The 22180-nt window shown below is 30.1% G+C and overlaps 1 protein-coding gene across 1 annotated transcript in view; it reads left to right on the forward strand.

The window, feature by feature from the left end:
- Positions 1-22180, forward strand: part of LOC145277720 (activating signal cointegrator 1 complex subunit 2-like) — an 84012-nt gene that overhangs the window by 30240 nt on the left and 31592 nt on the right. Inside the window, exons 6-10 of the mRNA XM_080129420.1 lie at positions 5663-5883; positions 13076-13150; positions 17376-17483; positions 18002-18085; positions 20275-20349. Coding sequence (XP_079985546.1) covers positions 5663-5883; positions 13076-13150; positions 17376-17483; positions 18002-18085; positions 20275-20349 — 563 coding nt within the window. The remainder of the gene's footprint in view (positions 1-5662; positions 5884-13075; positions 13151-17375; positions 17484-18001; positions 18086-20274; positions 20350-22180) is intronic.

Consider the following 22180-nt stretch of genomic DNA (forward strand, 5'->3'; position numbering starts at 1 on the left):
CTTTTCCTTTTTTATTTGTCTTTTCCTTTTTTATTTGTCTTTTCCTTTTTTTTATTTGTCTTTTCCTTTTTTTTATTTGTCTTTTTTTCTTTTTTTATTTGTCTTTTTTCCTTTTTTCATATCTTTTTTCCTTTTTTCATATCTTTTTTCCTTTTTTTGTCTTTTTTCCTTTTTTTTGTCTTTTTTCCTTTTTTTTGTGTTTTTTCCTTTTTTGTCTTTTTTCCTTTTTGTGTTTTTTCCTTTTTTTTGTGTTTTTTTCCTTGTCTTTTTTTCCTTTTTTGTCTTTTTTCCTTTTTTGTCTTTTTTCCTTTTTTGTCTTTTTTCCTTTTTTGTCTTTTTTCCTTTTTTTGTCTTTTTTCCTTTTTTGTGTTTTTTCCTTTTTTGTCTTTTTTCCTTTTTTGTCTTTTTTCCTTTTTTGTCTTTTTTCCTTTTTTGTCTTTTTTCCTTTTTTGTCTTTTTTCCTTTTTTGTCTTTTTTCCTTTTTTGTCTTTTTTCCTTTTGTCTTTTTTCCTTTTGTCTTTTTTTTCCTTTTGTCTTTTTTTTCCTTTTGTCTTTTTTTTCCTTTTGTCTTTTTTTTCCTTTTGTCTTTTTTTTCCTTTTGTCTTTTTTTCCTTTTTTGTCTTTTTTTCCTTTTTTGTCTTTTTTGTCTTTTTTTTCCTTTTTTGTCTTTTTTTTCCTTTTGTCTTTTTTTTCCTTTTGTCTTTTTTTTCCTTTTGTCTTTTTTTTCCTTTTGTCTTTTTTTTCCTTTTTTGTCTTTTTTTCCTTTTTTGTCTTTTTTTCCTTTTTTTTGTCTTTTTTCCTTTTTTTGTCTTTTTTCCTTTTTTTGTCTTTTTTCCTTTTTTTTTGTCTTTTTTCCTTTTTTTGTCTTTTTTTTCCTTTTTTTTGTCTTTGCCTTTTTTGTCTTTTTTCCTTGTCTTTTTTCCTTTTTTGTCTTTTTTCCTTGCCTTTTTTCCTTTTTTGTCTTTTCTTTTTTGTCTTTTCCTTTTTTGTCTTTTTTTTCCTTTTTTGTCTTTTTTTTTCCTTTTTTGTCTTTTTTTTCCTTTTTTGTCTTTTTTTTCCTTTTTTGTCTTTTTTTTCCTTTTTTGTCTTTTTTTTCCTTTTTTGTCTTTTTTTTCCTTTTTTTCCTTTTTGTCTTTTTTTTCCTTTTTTGTCTTTTTTTCCTTTTTTGTCTTTTTTTCCTTTTTTGTCTTTTTTGTCTCTTTTCCTTTTTTGTCTCTTTTCCTTTTTTGTCTTTTTTCCTTTTTTTGTCTTTTTTCCTTTTTTTGTCTTTTTTCCTTTTTTGTCTTTTTTCCTTTTTTGTCTTTTTTCCTTTTTTGTCTTTTTTCCTTTTTTGTCTTTTTTCCTTTTTTGTCTTTTTTCCTTTTTTGTCTTTTTTCCTTTTTTGTCTTTTTTCCTTTTTTGTCTTTTTTCCTTTTTTGTCTTTTTTCCTTTTTTGTCTTTTTTCCTTTTGTCTTTTTTTTCCTTTTGTCTTTTTTTTCCTTTTGTCTTTTTTTTCCTTTTGTCTTTTTTTTCCTTTTGTCTTTTTTTCCTTTTTTGTCTTTTTTTCCTTTTTTGTCTTTTTTTCCTTTTTTGTCTTTTTTGTCTTTTTTTTCCTTTTGTCTTTTTTTTCCTTTTGTCTTTTTTTTCCTTTTGTCTTTTTTTTCCTTTTGTCTTTTTTTTCCTTTTGTCTTTTTTTTCCTTTTGTCTTTTTTTCCTTTTTTGTCTTTTTTCCTTTTTTGTCTTTTTTCCTTTTTTGTCTTTTTTCCTTTTTTGTCTTTTTTCCTTTTTTGTCTTTTTTCCTATTTTGTCTTTTTTTCCTTTTTTGTCTTTTCCTTTTTTGTCTTTTTTCCTTTTTTGTCTTTTTTCCTTTTTTGTCTTTTTTCCTTTTTTGTCTTTTTTCCTTTTGTCTTCTTTTTCCTTTTGTCTTTTTTTTCCTTTTGTCTTTTTTTTCCTTTTGTCTTTTTTTTCCTTTTGTCTTTTTTTTCCTTTTGTCTTTTTTTTCCTTTTGTCTTTTTTTTCCTTTTGTCTTTTTTTTCCTTTTGTCTTTTTTTTCCTTTTGTCTTTTTTTTCCTTTTGTCTTTTTTTCCTTTTTTGTCTTTTTTTCCTTTTTTGTCTTTTTTTCCTTTTTTGTCTTTTTTTCCTTTTTTGTCTTTTTTTCCTTTTTTGTCTTTTTTTCCTTTTTTGTCTTTTTTTCCTTTTTTGTCTTTTTTTCCTTTTTTGTCTTTTTTCCTTTTTTTGTCTTTTTTCCTTTTTTTGTCTTTTTTTCCCTTTTTTTTGTCTTTGCCTTTTTTGTCTTTTTTCCTTGCCTTTTTTCCTTTTTTGTCTTTTTTCCTTGCCTTTTTTCCTTTTTTGTCTTTTCTTTTTTGTCTTTTCCTTTTTTGTCTTTTTTTTCCTTTTTTGTCTTTTTTTTCCTTTTTTGTCTTTTTTTTCCTTTTTTGTCTTTTTTTTCCTTTTTTTCCTTTTTGTCTTTTTTTTCCTTTTTTGTCTTTTTTTCCTTTTTTGTCTTTTTTTCCTTTTTTGTCTTTTTTCCTTTTTTGTCTCTTTTCCTTTTTTGTCTCTTTTCCTTTTTTGTCTTTTTTCCTTTTTTTGTCTTTTTTCCTTTTTTGTCTTTTTTCCTTTTTTGTCTTTTTTCCTTTTTTGTCTTTTTTCCTTTTTTGTCTTTTTTCCTTTTTTGTCTTTTTTCCTTTTTTGTCTTTTTTCCTTTTTTGTCTTTTTTCCTTTTTTGTCTTTTTTCCTTTTTTGTCTTTTTTCCTTTTTTGTCTTTTTTCCTTTTGTCTTTTTTTTCCTTTTGTCTTTTTTTTCCTTTTGTCTTTTTTTCCTTTTGTCTTTTTTTCCTTTTTTGTCTTTTTTTCCTTTTTTGTCTTTTTTTCCTTTGTCTTTTTTGTCTTTTTTTTCCTTTTGTCTTTTTTTCCTTTTGTCTTTTTTTTCCTTTTGTCTTTTTTTTCCTTTTGTCTTTTTTTTCCTTTTGTCTTTTTTTCCTTTTTTGTCTTTTTTTCCTTTTTTGTCTTTTTTCCTTTTTTGTCTTTTTTCCTTTTTTGTCTTTTTTCCTTTTTTGTCTTTTTTCCTATTTTGTCTTTTTTTCCTTTTTTGTCTTTTCCTTTTTTGTCTTTTTTCCTTTTTTGTCTTTTTTCCTTTTTTGTCTTTTTTCCTTTTTTGTCTTTTTTCCTTTTGTCTTCTTTTTCCTTTTGTCTTTTTTTTCCTTTTGTCTTTTTTTTCCTTTTGTCTTTTTTTTCCTTTTGTCTTTTTTTTCCTTTTGTCTTTTTTTTCCTTTTGTCTTTTTTTTCCTTTTGTCTTTTTTTTCCTTTTGTCTTTTTTTTCCTTTTGTCTTTTTTTTCCTTTTGTCTTTTTTTCCTTTTTTGTCTTTTTTTTCCTTTTGTCTTTTTTTCCTTTTTTGTCTTTTTTTCCTTTTTTGTCTTTTTTTCCTTTTTTGTCTTTTTTTCCTTTTTTGTCTTTTTTTCCTTTTTTGTCTTTTTTCCTTTTTTGTCTTTTTTCCTTTTTTGTCTTTTTTCCTTTTTTGTCTTTTTTTCCCTTTTTTTTGTCTTTGCCTTTTTTGTCTTTTTTCCTTGCCTTTTTTCCTTTTTTGTCTTTTTTCCTTGCCTTTTTTCCTTTTTTGTCTTTTCTTTTTTTCTTTTTTTCCTTTTTTGTTTTTTTCCTTTTATCTTTTTTTCCTTTTATCTTTTTCCTTTTATCTTTTTTTCCTTTTTTGTCTTTTTTTCCTTTTTTGTCTTTTTTTCCTTTTTTGTCTTTTTTTCCTTTTTTGTCTTTTTTTCCTTTTTTGTCTTTTTTTCCTTTTTTGTTTTTTGTTTCCTTTTTTGTCTTTTTTTTCCTTTTTTGTCTTTTTTTTCCTTTTTTGTCTTTTTTTTCCTTTTTTGTCTTTTTTTTCCTTTTTTGTCTTTTTTTTCCTTTTTTGTCTTTTTTTTCCTTTTTTGTCTTTTTTTTCCTTTTTTGTCTTTTTTTTCCTTTTTTGTCTTTTTTTTCCTTTTTTGTCTGTTTTTTCCTTTTTTGTCTGTTTTTTCCTTTTTTTTCCTTTTTTGTCTTTTTTTTCCTTTTTTGTCTTTTTTTTCCTTTTTTGTCTTTTTTTTCCTTTTTTGTCTTTTTTTTCCTTTTTTGTCTTTTTTTTTTCCTTTTTTTTTTTTTTTTTTTTCCTTTTTTGTCTTTTTTTTTTCCTTTTTTGTCTTTTTTTTTCCTTTTTTGTCTTTTTTTTTCCTTTTTTGTCTTTTTTTCCTTTTTTGTCTTTTTTTCCTTTTTTGTCTTTTTTTCCTTTTTTGTCTTTTTTCTTTTGTCTTTTTTCTTTTGTCTTTTTTCTTTTGTCTTTTTTCTTTTGTCTTTTTTCTTTTGTCTTTTTTCTTTTGTCTTTTTTTCCTTTGTCTTTTTTTCCTTTGTCTTTTTTTCCTTTGTCTTTTTTTCCTTTGTCTTTTTTTCCTTTGTCTTTTTTTCCTTTATCTTTTTTTTCCTTTTTTGTCTTTTTTTTCCTTTTTTGTCTTTTTTTTCCTTTTTTGTCTTTTTTTTCCTTTTTTGTCTTTTTTTTCCTTTTTTGTCTTTTTTTTCCTTTTTTGTCTTTTTTTTCCTTTTTTGTCTTTTTTTTCCTTTTTTGTCTTTTTTTTCCTTTTTTGTCTTTTTTTTCCTTTTTTGTCTTTTTTTTCCTTTTTTTGTCTTTTTTTTCCTTTTTTTGTCTTTTTTTGTCCTTTTTTTGTCTTTTTTTGTCCTTTTTTTGTCTTTTTTGTCCTTTTTTTGTCTTTTTTTGTCCTTTTTTTGTCTTTTTTTGTCCTTTTTTTGTCTTTTTTTGTCCTTTTGTTTGTTTTTTTTTCCTTTTTTTGTTTTTTTTTCCTTTTTTTGTTTTTTTTTTCCTTTTTTTGTTTTTTTTTTTCCTTTTTTATTTGTTTTTTTTCCTTTTTTCCTTTTTTATTTGTTTTTTTTCCTTTTTTCCTTTTTTATTTGTTTTTTTTCCTTTTTTCCTTTTTTATTTGTTTTTTTTTCCTTTTTTCCTTTTTTATTTGTTTTTTTTCCTTTTTTCCTTTTTTATTTGTTTTTTTTCCTGTTTATATTTTTCTAATCAACATTATATAACCCCAAAAAAGGTTGATATACTGTAAAACAAAACATCCAAACCATAAAATGGAAAGGAAACAAACAAAACAAAAAAATGGCAGTGTCAAACCGTTCTCTTGTCAATACAACGCATAATTCTTTTTTCCTTTTCCTCAACTTGCAATAAATCCTCTTGATATTATCTTCCACCATTCTCGTTCTAAGCTGTCCAACAAAAAATTAAATGCTCATGCTTTAGAATTCATCCTTTTAACAGTTACCAATTATGTACATATGCAAATTAACGGCACACGTTCACCAATGAGCAACCTACAAAATTATGCTTGTCTTTTCTTTTCTACATTTTCTGCTGTCATTTTACAGATTAAAAAAAAAACACGAGATCGTTTGCGAGATTGATGATTTCTATTACACAAACCAAACTTTTGTTTCCATTTCTTGTCATTTGTTTCCATTTTCCTCTTGTCTATCTTCTCAATTTCTCTGCTCTTCCTTATTTTCATTGTTTTCTCATTGTATTAAAAATCTCTTGTTTTAATATCAAACACTGCACACCTTAATTTTGCTTTGCGATATTGCAGAATTGATAATTCTTATAAAAGTTACCTTTCCTCCATGGTTCTCTTCTCTCCAGATACTAAACCGGTTACTATCAAAATGTGGATTAGATGACTGTGCCGGTCAAGCCCCTACCAAGCTAAATGACCTGCGATCTGAGACTATCAATCAGATGTCAGTATCAGAGTTTCAGGATATCATCTTCTACCTTGTCGACATTAGCTGTACATTATCATCTTTTCTGGAGATCTACCCACAGTCTTGTGTTTTCTTTCATGAAGCTGACATATGCCACAGGTAAGTGTTGTCCCTTCAGTAAAAAAAAGAAAAGCTTTTTACTGTTTTGTCATTTTACTCATAGGTGTCTTTTTTTTGTAAATACTTTTGACTGATTCAGTTGTCATCAGGCGGAGTCCTGGTCTGGTTTCTTGTTTGTTCATGGGTTTTAATATTTTTTTTTTAAGTATGCATGGGTGATAAACTCAACAGAAATGAATAAGCCAGACCAATACCCTGCCTGATGACAATTGAATGAGTCAAAAGTATTAGAAGAAAAGGAAAATGGGGCAAAGAATTACCTAGGGAGCTTGCATATTACAATTCAACAGAAATATGCAATGGATTATTTGAAAGATCAAGAAGATCAAGAGACAAAGCAAACATTCTGCATTCAGTGTTTGTCTAAATAATAATATACATACATACATATATATATATATATATATATATATATATATATATATATATATATATATATATACATATATATAGAGACAGATGTGGAATGAAGAAAATGTTTTATGGAATTTATATGGGTCTCTGAGTTGTTTGGTATACCATTCAACGAAACATGTGCCTGAATCAAAACATAGATTCCATAAACAAAGCTTCTGGGCCTTGATAAGTGATGACTACCATGTAAAAAACAAAAAAAAAAAGACATACCATATATTAATTAGAATGATATGAATGTGCTATGAATATACTTATAGTATTTGAATTGTTTATAAATGATATATATCTCTATAAAAGTGAGAATGTGTGTGTGTGAGGACACTTCTCAACCTATATACTCAATGAATTTTTGATCTACAGACTTAAAATTTGGTATACAGGATATTCAGACATGTGGAAAACTTGTTAATTGGATTTACCCCTGGAAAAAAGGGTTGCCAAGAGGTCAAAATCAAAAGATTGGTACATGGAAGTCATCAGATTTTTATCTGTTTGTCAACTGTTTCATGAATGCGCATACACAACCATGAAATATGACAGCTTCTTTATGTTAAGAATAAGTAGGTTTGAAAACACTTTGATCATGTCAAAATGGTTTAATGATTGTTGTATTTGGCTCATTGTCTTTAGATTTTGGTGTTGATCTCAGCTCGAGTATTTATTTTTTACTGACAAAAAGTGAACAATTTAGAAAAACTATACTTGCGTGCACATGTCTCAGTTTCTGTATGAATTAAAATATGATATTCATGCAGATTTTACGACCAGGCAATGCCAAGTCGTATGCTAGTAGTAAATAAAGCTAATAAATAATTTCTTTAACCAAGCAAACCTATTAAGATAGAAAAAGCTCTATATGGGTAAAAGGAGCAATTAATATGTTGAGGAATAAAAGTTACATAGAACTTTATTATATCATAAGATCAATAAGGAAGGAAAAGAAACCTCTTTACACCATGGCATTTCAAGGCTACATGCTTCTCATCAGAAAAGGAGAAAGGTCAGCATTATACAAAATATAAATAAGAGCTTGAATCTCTTTAATTGGCAGCTAGAAAGTCATTTATTACTACAATTAAAGTTTCGAAGCTAAGTATATTTGAAAACCAATGTTTTTTAAAGGAACCACTCTTCTATAATATAATCTATTTATAAATGGTATTAATTTTAAACAAAAACGTTTTTTTTTTTTTAAATATCTTGTAAACGTAGTTCACAAAACTTTTCAAAATAAACAGCCAGCTGCTGCTCCTGCTGCTAACTAGCTTATAATTATTAGTGCTACTAGTTAAATTGTTTTTGCTGAAAATGTGTTAATATTTTGGGGAGGGGGTTAATTAAAAACTACTGGTACCAAAAGAGAAATCAACATAGAATTATAATTTTTAACGCATAAAATATAAAACAATTTACTTATTACTTAGGATATGAAAAATATTTAGAAAAAAAATGTTTGATAACAAAAATAAATGAAGCGACCAATTTATTTCATACCCCAACAATAAATGAAATTGATTTTTTTTTTGTATTATTTCGTAAATTTCATGACAAAATTCTTAAGGGAGTGATACCAAGCTTTTAAAGACTGTTGGGGGTGGGAGGGGGGCATAAAAAATAATCTGACATAAAATAAGTCATTTCATAGTGTTAACATTTTTATCATTCATTTTCTAAAATCTCTTCAAATATATCACATTGAATATTATTTCTTAAAACATATGCAAGGGCATTCATTTCCGAAAAAAATTGTGGTATTTTGTTGACTCAAGTTGTTTGGGTTTTGAAAATATGGCGATTTCAGCAGAACTACCTTGAAATCGAATTATCCAAAGCATTTTATGACTGATGAGCATTGCTACTTGTAACTGTGTGTTTTAAAATTTATTATCACATCTTAATTTAGGAGTGGATCCTGTATGTATAAACATATACCTATCTTTATATAGATAAATATTATGTGGTGGGTATCCTTACCCAACATTATCCAGGAGTCCTTTGATTGACCTAAAAAATCTTTGAAGTAAAGTTCAAGAATGAAATAGGACCATTCGCTTTTATTTCCTAATTAAATTGACTTTTTACGCCCAACATTTAGTGCGGGAGTTAGTGTTAAATAACTTCCAAAACTTTCAATCTTTTGATGCATAAAGATTTTAAGTAAACTTTACTTAACCATTCTGATGCTGCTGTGAAAGCTGACATAGTTATATGGAATAAGTCAGAGAGAGTGGCAACCTTGGTTGAAGTGAGTGTCTGAACAGATCTGAAAGAAACAGACCAAATATCAAGGTCTCATGTATGATATGAAAAGAAACTGGAATCTTAGGGAGATATCAATCATACCAGTTATTATAGGTGTCACAGGACTTATGAAGAAGAACCTGAAGTCCTACCTAACTAATATTCCTGGTGAACCAAGTGCAAGAGAGATCCAAACAATTGCACTTAAGGGAACAGCAAGGATACTAAAAAGAGCTCTCGGTTGGTTTCAATAAAAAGCAGGGCAATGTTGGCTACTGGTTTGGCTGCCCCATAACCCAGCATTACAATCTTTTTTTTTTTTTTTTTTTTTACATGGAGTTCACCTCTTATCAAGGCCCAATGGCCACTTGGGGATAAGGGTTATTGTGTGTACAGTAATCAAAGGGATAGTGTAGCAATAGTATTGGAGAATTGGTAAGGTGTCATTACTTAGAGGGGGGGGTTCATCAGGAATTTGTTTGTGTTGGACTTGAAGACATCCAGGTTGAAGTCGGGAGGGAAACAGGCAAGCGGAACAGAGTTCCACAGGTGTACAGTTCTAAGAAAGAAGCTTTGTTCATGGAATCTACGTTTTGATTTAGGCACAGATAGGGAGTGGGGAAAAATTATTGACAGTGGTTTCAGCTAGTCGGGTGTTTTTTGAAAAAGACTGGTGAGGGGGGGACCAGAGAATGGAGCTCAGACGAGCACTTGCCATGGAAATAACGATAGAACAACGACAGGCTCGCAACGTCTCTTCTGTGGGAAAGAGGTTGCAGGGTAGAGAAAAGGGCATCTCCCAACAAGCCACGAAGTCTATTTTGTACTCTGTCAAGGCAGGATAGGCTGTTTTTAGCAGCTCCCGCCCAGATGTGGTAGCAGTACTCCATCTTTGGACGTACTTGGCTCTTATATAGATAGAGAATTGCATCATTAGTGAGATATCTTCTGGAGCGGTAGAAGGATCCCACCATTTTCCCAGCGACCTTGGCCACAGACTTGATGTATGTGTTCCATTTAAGATCAGGGGTAAAGGTCAAACCCAGGAGCTTATCAAAACCTGGGGCCTCCCCTAGACGAGAGCCATCCATTTCAATTGATGCCAGATGGGGATCAGTAGAATCTTCAAAGAAAGAAAATTTAAAAAAAAAAAAAAAAATTTTGAAGCACTTTAAAGCAAGTTTTTTTTTTTTTGGTGGGAGGCTAAGTTATAATGGCTGACTTGCTTAAATGTGTAATGGTGGATTTAAAATTCTTTAAAAAAACAAAAAAAAAGCTACTGTAATTCCTAACACTACTTTATATCCATCACAACTCGTATCCTGGAAATTGATTTGACAGCCAGACTGCGATACTGACTTCTGGAAATAAAGAAGTAAATGAAAAAAATAAAACAAAGGAAAGCCACACCAAACAGTTGTATAAATTTAAGAAGAGATACTGCTCTTGAAAATTAGGGACATTAACACCTACCATCTTGTACGACACATGTTGGTAAATAAACATAATTGAAAATTATTGAAAATTCCTTCTAGTATTCTTTTATATGCTCACTCTTGTCCACGGTGTTTTCCACAAACCGCATTGATATAGCCTTCAAACACAACTCTTTTCACACTACGCACAATGCTTCAAGCAAACTACAAAATCCTTCTCATATTTTTTTTTAAATAGTATTTAAAAAATGTTATTTGATTTCACACTTGCCTTTTTGATCACGATAAAAAAGAAAAAAATTTGATGAATGGTAAATAAAATGTTTTGCAATTTTTGAAATTAGGATTATTTGTATTATTTGAATTATTCGCACTACTGTTGTCAGTGTGGATGTTATTCTTATAATATTTCGATCAATGTAACTTCCAATATTCTTTCAACCATGTCGTGCTGAACTCTGAAATCTGTACAGAATTTTGAATGGATCTCTTTGATAGTAAAAGTCATGGATAAAGTGCTAAAATGATAATCAGTTCTAAGTTGAAGGTTCAATCCTCAGTACAGGTGATACTAAAATGATAATCGGTTCTAAGTTGAAGGTTCAATCCTCAGTACAGGTGATACTAAAATGATAATCAGTTCTAAGTTGAAGGTTCAATCCTCAGTACAGGTGATACTAAAATGATAATCGGTTTTTAGTTGAAGGTTCAATCCTCAGTACAGGTGATACTAAAATGATAATCGGTTCTTAGTTGAAGGTTCAATCCTCAGTACAGGTGATACTAAAATGATAATCGGTTCTAAGTTGAAGGTTCAATCCTCAGTACAGGTGATACTAAAATGATAATCGGTTCTAAGTTGAAGGTTCAATCCTCAGTACAGGTGATACTAAAAATATGAATGCAAATTTCTTAAGACTTACTAGATCATGGATAACAAACAAAATCAAGCTACTCCCATGGATTAAATAAAAGGTTCTATTTGAAACTACATACAGATTTTTGAGTTTAAGATAAACCTGATGAAGTTACATCAGTTGAGATGTGAGACTAACCTCGAAAATGAAAACAGTGGTTGAAATAATAAAAAAAACATGAATAGTCACATTTGTGAAAAACATACTCACATGCATATAGACGTAGAAATGCTCACACAAATGAATGTAGATATTAAAGTTGAATAACTATATTTTACAAGAGAACTAATTCTTTGACTGAGAATTAATATTTCAGATTTTAAATCTATAAAATTGAATCTCTATTTACTTGCCTCCCTATGAGGAAAGAGTTTGACATAGGTTGCTTTTAATATGGAAAAATCTAATTTCATAAAGGGGGAGGGGACATTCTGGATTGGGTCCAAAATTAAAATTGTCTCAGTCTAGAAGTATTTCTCCTTAACTCATCAAAGACAGAAAAGTATAATATCAGAACAGATACTACACTTTGCTTCTAACCAGAAGGCATAAAACTGGTTGCAGTCTTTGACACTACAATAAAATTGTTCAATCTCTGAAAAGAAAACAGCAATAAAAAATTGCCAGGTAAAGAGAAGGGATCAATATAAAAAACAATTTGTGAGTCACTCAGAATCAAGGTTCATACATTTTTATTCTCTCTTTGAAACATTCTTATTAAATTCGATTTAATAAGAATGTTTTTAAAAGCTAGCATGTGTTGGCGGCTTTTAGAGGTTGACTTCCAAATCAATCTGTTTTTGGCCACGTCTTTTAAATCCATTATTATCATTTCCTCATGTTTTCGTCAGTTTTTATCTACCAACCAAACTTGTTCTACATCCACTAATCCAAGAATTCTCATCAATTTATTTCATATGATCATAACAACATAGTTACCTGTTTTGCACAAATCTCCCTATACTATTTTTTTTATTTTTCTCTCTTCCATCTTCTAATCTGGTCTTGCCTTCATTTCCCCTTCTATGACAGTTCTCTTTGAACAACTGAAAATCTTAATTTTTCCATGAAGACTAAAACTTCAAGTGATTCATGAGGGTAGGAGAGTTAAATGATGCTCATTTCATTACGGAATGACTGCCAGTCTTTCTCACTCCAATATACACACTCGGAGTCTTTTGATTTTGACATTTTTAGTTAAAAATTGATCGGAGTTGTGTAGGAAACTGCCAAAGATAATTGCTTTGATTATAAATGAAGCTTAATTACAGAGAATAGATGCAGTTGTAAATGACAAATTTAGAGACTAGATGCAGTTGTAAATGACACATTTAGAGACTAGATGCCGTTGTAAATGACACATTTAGAGACTAGATGCAGTTGTAAATGACACATTTAGAGACTAGATGCAGTTGTAAATGACACATTTAGAGACTAGATGCAGTTGTAAATGACACATTTAGAGACTAGATGCAGTTGTAAATGACAAATTTAGAGACTAGATGCAGTTGTAAATGACACATTTAGAGACTAGATGCCGTTGTAAATGACAAATTTAGAGACTAGATGCAGTTGTAAATGACACATTTAGAGACTAGATGCAGTTGTAAATGACACATTTAGAGACTAGATGCAGTTGTAAATGACACATTTAGAGACTAGATGCAGTTGTAAATGACACATTTAGAGACTAGATGCAGTTGTAAATGACACATTTAGAGACTAGATGCAGTTGTAAATGACACATTTAGAGACTAGATGCAGTTGTAAATGACACATTTAGAGACTAGATGCAGTTGTAAATGACAAATTTAGAGACTAGATGCAGTTGTAAATGACAAATTTAGAGATAAGCGTTGCTTAAAGGAGGTTTCTATTTCTATTTACCAAAATTGATATGTTACAGTTGTTTTGTTTTTAGTATTGACTCTCCACCATACACGCACGTGCACTCACGCAGGGGACCTTTGATGCTCCCAACAACTAAATTCTTGAAAGCCTTTTAATTTCTACTTTATTTGGTATTGTTTACTCTCATTCCTATCTGATGAGATTTCCTTATCGTAATAGATATTACCAGATTTATGTTTTCTTTGTTCTTCCCAAAAGTTTACTTGCATATCTTTATACAAACATTTTTTTTTATTTTATTTTCTAAAGGTTGGCTTCTTTTTATGAGTTGATTCTACCTGCCCTGACTGCTGCCTTAAAAACCAAAGAATTTGAAATCCCCAGGTAAAATCATCTAATATCAAGCAATTTAAAAAAAAAAAAATTGTTGGGTCATGAAAAATTTAGTGTATACTAACAAAAAAAAAAAATGCATTTTTCATCTGGTCTCATTTTTAATGATTTTGGTTGCAAGTGATAGCTATTAGTCAATAATAAAAATGTGTGCATGTGTAAGACACACACACACACACATATATATAAGAATACAAAATTTGAGATAATCAATATTTTGTAATTTTTTTCTGAGGAAATAAAGCAGCATTACTAAATTATAATATTTGATAGAACTTTTTATAAACTGGAACGCTATGTGTACTTTAAAGAGTAAATCAATCTTTTTGGGGAAAAAATATACAATTGAATGTGTAAAAAAGGAAAAAATTATAAGTAGAAAATACAGTTTTGGGGAGGCCGGACATTAATTTTTAGGGTTGTGTTCACGCCAGTTTTGGAGTTTTACTTTAGGGTGTTTTGTGATGGGAGTAGTATTTTTGGGATGAGTCAGATTCAGAGAAATATTTTCAGTGAAAAAGGTGTGCAGGGTTTATAATCAAATGTGAGAATATGAGACATTGTCATACGATAAACAAAATAATGAGTTCAAAAGGTATATATTCACAAAAGAGATAATTTATATATGTTTTAAATGGAAGGTTTACAGCAATAGGAAAAACATAGAATGTTCTTGAATATTTTTAGAATTCTTGTTAAAACAAGGGTGTGCATTAACTGAGACAGTCGAAGAAATCTGGATCGATTAAGAGCTGTGAAGTTCAGGGGTCAGAAACATTGTATTCAAAACTTTTCTGCTCATTTTTATAATTTATAATTCATTGAAAGTTCTTTTTAAGAGTCAGTGTTATTTTGCTATTGTAGTAGTAAAATATTTCAGTGAGATGGATTGGAAATATTTCAATGAATAAAGTTTACATAGATTGACAGACGATAATGTAATGAGTTGTGTGTGTCTGTGTGTTCATTAATGTTTGTGTCCATGAGTGGAGAGAAATGTTGCATAGATGAGAACCCACAACGGGGTGTCTAGCAACACTAATCCGCAAATTTGGGTCAACTGGGTTCCACTGTTTTTTGGGTTTTTTTCAAAGAAAAATCTGGCTTTTAAAGAATTTAGGTAGCTCCCAGAAGGACCATTTCAAATAAATTCCGAATGCTTTCTTATTGGTTCAAAATATAATTATTTGTTTTCATTCAGAATAGGGTATGTGCAGACGACATGCGTATAAACGCGTTCATGCATTTAATTTTGTACGTTGATGTGTAAACATCGACTACACAATCTTTTGATTGTTAGATATTTTTGTTTTATGTGTTTGTGATCATTCTACAAATTTACCTGTAATGAACTGACAATGTTTTTATATTGAAAAGGAAATTATTAAAAAATTGCTGAAACATATGTACACAATAATACAAAGGCTGTTTCAAAAGCAAAGCCTATTTTTTTTTTTAACTCAAAATGTTGAAGAACTACGAAGACAGAAGTAGTATCATTAAAGCGAGCTACTTTTGTGTTCCAGAATTTTTCTACATAGTCACCACCATTCTAAGTGCACTATTGCCAGAAATTCAGCGATGCATCTTTGCTTCTGACACCTGCCCAAATTGCTTCCTTAGTCTTACATCGTCAATATCTGTAACAGAGAGATGAAATTTTCAGGTCATGAATGCATAAGTTCAGTCATCATAACAATGCAATCAGCAATCCTTTCTGATCCATTAGGACGGAATAAAAAATAGGAGGCATTACTTTTAGAACGATCCTTGTATTTGTTGATGTTGAATTGTGGAGACATGATTACAAAACATTTGTCATGAATTTTCTATTCTACCAAGTTATAATATATGAGCTCTACTGAACTTAAAATCCTAATCATTGAGCTGAATTCACCTGCAGTATACAGAGAGATTTGGAATGTGAGTTTTTTTTATATTTATACAATTGAGGTGAAGGTTTTGTTCATTATAAAATCATGAAGTTAAAATATTTAAACAACTTATTTGTTTGCAATACTTTTGTTTGCAATACTTTTGATGAATTCAATTATTTATACAGAAGAGCATTTTACCTTAACATTAGTTGATAATTTTTCCTTCACCAATGTGATGCCTCCAAATGCAGAATGACATTTAAAAAAGAAAAATGAATTTAATTATTTATATTTGTTTATCTATATGTTACAAGGAGATATGTTATTTACTTTAACAGTGCTCAATATGTGAGTAGCGCTCAGTTGTGAGTTATCAAAACTATAGTTATGGTAATTAAGCTTGACCATTCCCTATGGGTATGAATTGAGGAATCCCATGTGTAGCTTAATTATCATAAATATATTTTCATATTTCACGAAAAACACTCGTCTGGCCAAAACCACTATCATCAATAATTTCCCACACTTCTTGTCTGTGCCTAAACCTAAATGTAGATTCCATGAACAAAGCTTCTTTCTTAGAACTGCACGCCTGTGGAACTCTCTTTCGATTGCTTGCTTTCCAGTTGACTACAATCTGATTGTCTTCAAATCCAACGTTCTTGATGAGCCGTCCCCCTAAGTAATCCAATTTACAAAATTCCCACTACTTATGTTTACTATGCTATAATCACATTAACATATGTATACCCATTAACCCTTATCCTCGAGTGGCCCCCGGGCCTTAATAAGAGGTGATTCCTGTGTAAAAAATATATATCAGTAAGCTATGAAAATATATCTACTACTAAAATTGTGTATGTGTTTTTTTTTTTTAATATATTTTGTATGTATTTATCTCTGCACAATTGAAGTTACAAATGAACTGAGCAAATTCTTTATGTCGCAAAGTGAATGAAGTCATTGGAAATATTGTTTATGATGTCATACATGATGAAATAACAAAAGGATTATATCTTCCATTAAAATAGTTTTGGCCTTGGTTGCTCTAATGAATAATAAAGGATGATAATGAGTTTTATTCCCTGTATTCAAAGCGGTTAACATAATAAAAACGTATTTATAGCTTTAGTCCTGCACTATTGAACTATTAATAGAACTTTGTGTTCTAACAAATATTTAAAATATATGTAAAAATAATAGTTGTAATAAGTATGTGATATTATAGGTGTTATTTTGTTATTTATGTTTGACTGTTGTATCTTTTGTTAATATTTCATGTGATCTTCTAATTAATATACATTTTTGGTGCCCTGACAGAAAGGAGGGTGAACCTGTAAATTCACCCTTGTCCGTTCGTCTATTCGTTGCTTTGCACTTTTCTCAATAACTACGCCTTGGAAGTTTTTGAAATTTTGCACAAACATTAAACATGATATGAGTAAGAAAAAATGTAACAGAACGGATTTTCCGAGAAAACTTCGGTTGCCCCCCCAGGGATGCCTTTCGGGTTAAAATGGCTAGAATTGACACTTTTGTACTTATTAAAAATAATTGATGCCTTGTATATGTCTGTTCACATTACACTTGAACTTCTGTATGTCAGTAGAGTTGGAGAAGCAGGAACCTGGAAGGGAATTTCAAAGTCTAGCAGTTCTGGGGAAGAAACTATTAGAATAGAAGGCCTTCTTACATCTAGGGATCTCTACTGTGTAGAGGTGGGACTTTGCTGTTTGAGTATTTACAAGGGCTTGTAGTTCATCAGAGCATCCACCATTAAAATATTTGTAAAACAGGCAGAGGGATGCAACATTTCGTCGATGGGACAAAGGTTGAAGCTTAGATGACAGTTCAGGACCTATCAGGCTGGTGACTCTCTTTTGAACCCTGACCAAGAGTGAGAAACTAGTAGCAGATGCACCAGCCCAAATATGACAACAATACTCCATACATGGGCGAATGGTGGCCTTGTAGAGGTACAGGATACTTTCAGGCATAAGTAACTTTCTAGCACGGTAGAGAGAGCCCACCTTTTTCGCAGCAATTCAGGTTTTCTATCTTTGTCATTACAAACTTCTAACTTCAAAATTGAATTTTCCATGCTCTTAATTTTAATCTTATATGGAAAAATTCTGATTTTAACCATACTTTTTACACGCCTAGATCTAAATATTGCTGCAGATATGTTGCATAACAAAATAATCATCAAATGGTACTTGATTGTTGGACATAATCATTTGAGTTGTATACGATTTGAACCACTGTTCCTTAAAGGGTTCAATATATTTGCACAATAAATATGACAATCTAATCGCTATTTTGTATGTCTTTATTTACAGTGCCAAGTCGCAGTTAAAGAACCGATTGTCCTTAGCAAAGAAACTTCTTCTCAAGGTATTCCATGAAGTATTAAACCACTGCTGCATTCAACCAATCCTGGAAAAAAGGTATTCAATCACTCCATTTTATAAGCTACCTGGGGGCAGTTGTAACACATTGCTCAATAAATCCTGGTCCTGACATAGTACCACTAAAAAAAAAAGAATCCATATTTTATATGTATATAATTTATATTTTTATTGCCTGCAGGGAATTTTCAGTCTTCCGGAAGTTGAATTTTCAATCCTTAGTATGGGTGATACTAATAATACAATTACAAATTATCTAAAACTTCTACTCAATCATGGCTGATAGAACAAGAACAAATTCTCCCCATGTATTGAAAGTTTTAATTTAAAATTCCATGCAGATTACTGAATTCGACATGAAGATACTAGACCTTGACAAGGTATGTCTGAAGAAGGCTGGAGGTTACATCATCCAATATGTTTTGCTAATAACATTCAGTATGAGAACAGTAGTCCAAATTATACAAATTATTAATCCTCATCTAAAAAATTTCAAAACCTGATTCAAGTAATTGTGATCACAAGGGGAGACAACTCATGCTTTCTTTTTATTTCAGTGTTAATGAAAATTCAGATGTTCAGGTAGCAGACTATGTGGAAGACTACTTACAAACTGTTACAGCGATCATGTCAGAACGGAGGTATGTGCAATAGTTTATATCTTAGATCAATTTACTAGGTGAAAGTTTGTATGTGTCACCAGAAGTTGATCAACGCTATTGTAGTTCTAATATATTTCAGGAGAATTGAATAAAATTATCGAAAGGCGAATTTGAATGTGTATTTATAATTCAAGTTTGTTTTGCATATTTTTTTAATTTATACAACCAATAGTTCAACTGTATAAGTTAACTTTTTCTTTTAGCAATTATTGTATACATTGCCAAATGATAAATTTATAATTAAAATCATATTTTTAAACTGACAATTTTTAATTTACATAGTCCTATTAGATTACCAAAGTCAGACCTAAATAGCATTTAAGTTGATGAATCAAACTTTGCTTTTGACTAACCAATTTTTATTTGTTATTGTTGTACCATGTTATTGGTAATATAATAATGTACTTAGATACAATTTATTTTTACAATTATGGAGGACAACCTGGACAATTGCTAATATGAAACATTTCAAAATAATCACCTAAAATAAAACTCACCACAGGTGATAACTTATTTTTCACTGAAAACTATAATAGAAGTTATCTACCTTAAATTTAAAATATGCAAGAAAATGAAAATTTAATTGACTTTGCTGATTCCTGAGCAACACTGAGTAGGTACAACTAGAGACTAATAAAATTGAATAAAACTTATTTAATAGCATAAATATATAAGCAGGAAAAAATATGAATATAATAATAAATTTAAATAAATAGAAAAAAAACATTTTAACTGCCAAACCAATATTGATTGTTGATTTTAAAATCTATAATATAAAGCTGAATGTCTATGTGTGTGTCTGGTCACGAATAGGCTCCTATATCGTTGACTATCTTAAAAAACTGATTACATAAAATGATAGATGTATCGAGACACAGGAATGGGTATGTTTGATCCGGCAGAATAGTGATTCATTAAAATTGTGGGGTCTGCGTTCGTGCCTGGTCCACAAAGTATGGAAATAGAAAATTTAAAAATTAAAAAAAAAAAACTTTTACAAGCGTTTCTGATACAGATGTACATAAGAATACTTTGATAAGTATGTTTTATCTTAAATAGGGATGGTATAATAAAATTGTAGGGTCTGCGTTCGCGCCTGGCCTCCATAGAATGGAAATAGGCACAAACTTTAATAAAGACTTTTCATATCTATCTGTGTAAGTATACTTTGATAATTATGTTTCTGTTTGAAGAAATATGGTATAATAAAATTATGGGGTGTTCGTTCGCACCTGACCTCCATAGAATGGAAATATGTCACAAAGTTTAACAAGGTTTTTAAATATAGATCCACAGAATATTGTGATAAGTGTTTCATTGTGAAAAGGTATGGTATAATAAATTATGGGGTTTATCTATTTTACTTTTAATTTCATCATATTTTGCTTTGGTTTTGATACCCCCCCCCCCCCAATTCGAAGCTATCTCTTTACAACCCTTCCTTTTCATAACCTATTATACTTTCATAAATCAGAGTCCATTTTCTGTAGGCTGTTTTTGAACCCAGTCAACGACGAGTACTTTTGCTAGTGAACTATAAATGTTGAATAAAAATTAATTTTGGTGAAAACAATCAAGATCCTTTTCAATATCAGCAATAAAATATAAAGACAAGAAAAAAGCTTGTATACATGAGCCATTAGAAATATGGGTAATTTATAATGGTTGCAGTCATTGAAGAACATGAGAAATCTGTTTAGACATTAAAAATAGTCGTCGTTTTTTTATATATATATTACTGAATGAGGAATCATTTTCATTAAAAATCCAGTTAGTATTATGCATCTAAAATTGAAAAAAATATGCTTGAAAAGTGTCAATGTTATGTGAATAAGTTGAAACAAAACAGTAGTTTTTACCTGATTTTGGTATATAATAACGAAAAAGAGTGAAAACTGCTATTCTCAATTTTAGACGCATAAAATATTAACTGGATTTTTAATAAAAATGATTCCTCATTTAATAATATATAACAACAACAGAAAACTACTTTTAATGCCTAAACAGATTTTTTCTCGCATTCTTCCATGAGCACAATTTTGATAAATTGCTGAAAAGTGTGCCTTTCTTAATTTCTCCACATGGTCAATCTCTTTGAGATCAAATCATTAAAGATATTGATCTTTCATGAAATTGGTTTTAATCTTGCTCTTTTTTATTTACTCCAGATTCCTTGCTGACTATGAGGGCCAGTACAATATTCAAAACGACCTTGATATTTTGCGACAATCCCCAGTGACCATGTATCCTTGAGAAATGATGGAATTTGTTTTTTTAATATTTGTTAGCATTTTATTTTTTTGCTTTTTTAATTAGTGTTTTCTTTCTCATTTTTTTTTTTTTTTTAATTAAAAGGATTTTTTTTTTTTTTTGGAATTAAAAGGATTTAAAAAAAAAAAAAAATTTAATACATAAATATCTCTAAAGCAAAATCATATTGACACACCAATTCTCATTAGATTATTGAAATTTAGTAATACTGAGCTTGGTCAGTACCAGATGGGTGACAATTTGGGAATATCAAGTGCTGTATGTAGAAGAATGTTGACACTTCCCTGCAAAAGCTGAAAAAAAAACATATCATCTACATACATGGTAGCCTTCAAATTCAATGTAAACAAGTTCTTGTTGAGCTGTCCCCCATAAATAATCAAATTCTACCAAATTTACACAATTATTACTAAATTACCATCTTACATTCATTAACCCTTATCCTCGAGTGGCCTTCATGCCTTGATAAGTGGTGATTCTCAAGTAAAAAAAAATCTCTCTTGACTGGGATATACATGCAACTGTATGGCGTATAGATTCACCTTTTTTATACCGTTACTCTCACATCCAATTGACTCTGAGTAATAATCAGGGTCTTATCTATGCGTTAAATAAAATCATTCCTAAATATAAATTTAATGTAAAATTATCCCTCAGCCATTCTGTCATTTTAGAGCAGTTAACCAATTTTATTTTTGCTAGGAGAGATAAATGCTGTGCAATTTTGGGTGGGGAGAGTCTACTTTTTTAGGAAATTATGTGTAAGTTTTACAAAGTTTTTGTTCAGAGAGAAGGAGGTCCACTTTGACATAAGGTTATAGATTTTGATGAGTAACTACTCAAACTTAATAGTTGTTGTGTTAAGGTAATTTTTTAAAAAAAATTTTTAGGGGTCTTATCATTTGGATTTAGAGTTAATGGTAAGAGAAGTAATTTTTTATAACTTTTCAACATACCCTCAAAACTCCCCCCCCCTCCTTTTTTTTTTTTTTTACATAATAGTCACCACTTATCAAGGCCCAGGGGCCACTTGAGGATAAAGGTTAAAGAGTGTACAGTAGTCAATGGGGCAATATCATAGTACTCGTTAGAAGTGTAAATTTGGTAAATTGGATTACTTAAGAGGACGGCTAATCAAGAACTTATTTACGATGGACTTGAAGACGACCATATTGTAGTCAGCTGGAAAGCAGGCAAACGGAAGACGATCCAACAGGTGTGCAATTCTAAGAAAGAAGCTTTGTTTATGGAATCTACATTTAGGTTTAGGCATGGATAAAGACAGGGGAAATTATTGATAGTGTTTTCAGCTAGACGAGTGTTTCTTGTGAAAGTTTAGCGGGGGGGGGGGCATAGATTGGAGTTCATACAAACCACTTGCCATGAAAATAATGATAAAGCAGAGACAGGCTCGTAATGTCTCTTCTATGAGAAAGAGGTTGCAGGGAAGAGAAAAGGGCATCCCCCACTAGGCTACGAAGTCTATTTTGAACTCTGTCAAGGCAGGATAAGTCTTTCTAGCAGCTCCTATCCAGATGTAGCAACAATACTCCATCCTTGGACGTACCTGGCTCTTATATAGGTAGAAAATTGCATCAGTAGCGATCGCTCTACTGGATCGATAGAAGGATCCAGCAACCTTGTCTACAGATTTGATGTATGTGACCTAAAAAATTTATCTCCCATAGCAAAACATCTTATTAACTGCTATAAAAAGCAACAACAGCATGGAAACTGAATCATTTTACATGTAATTTTATACATGTGGAGGTGGGAGGATTATTAGAAATTAGTGGACGCTAT

The sequence above is a fragment of the Euprymna scolopes genome, chromosome 6, assembly GCF_053919585.1.
Source record: "Euprymna scolopes isolate OS-2025 chromosome 6, ASM5391958v1, whole genome shotgun sequence".
NCBI classification, from domain to species: Eukaryota; Metazoa; Mollusca; class Cephalopoda; order Sepiida; family Sepiolidae; genus Euprymna; species Euprymna scolopes.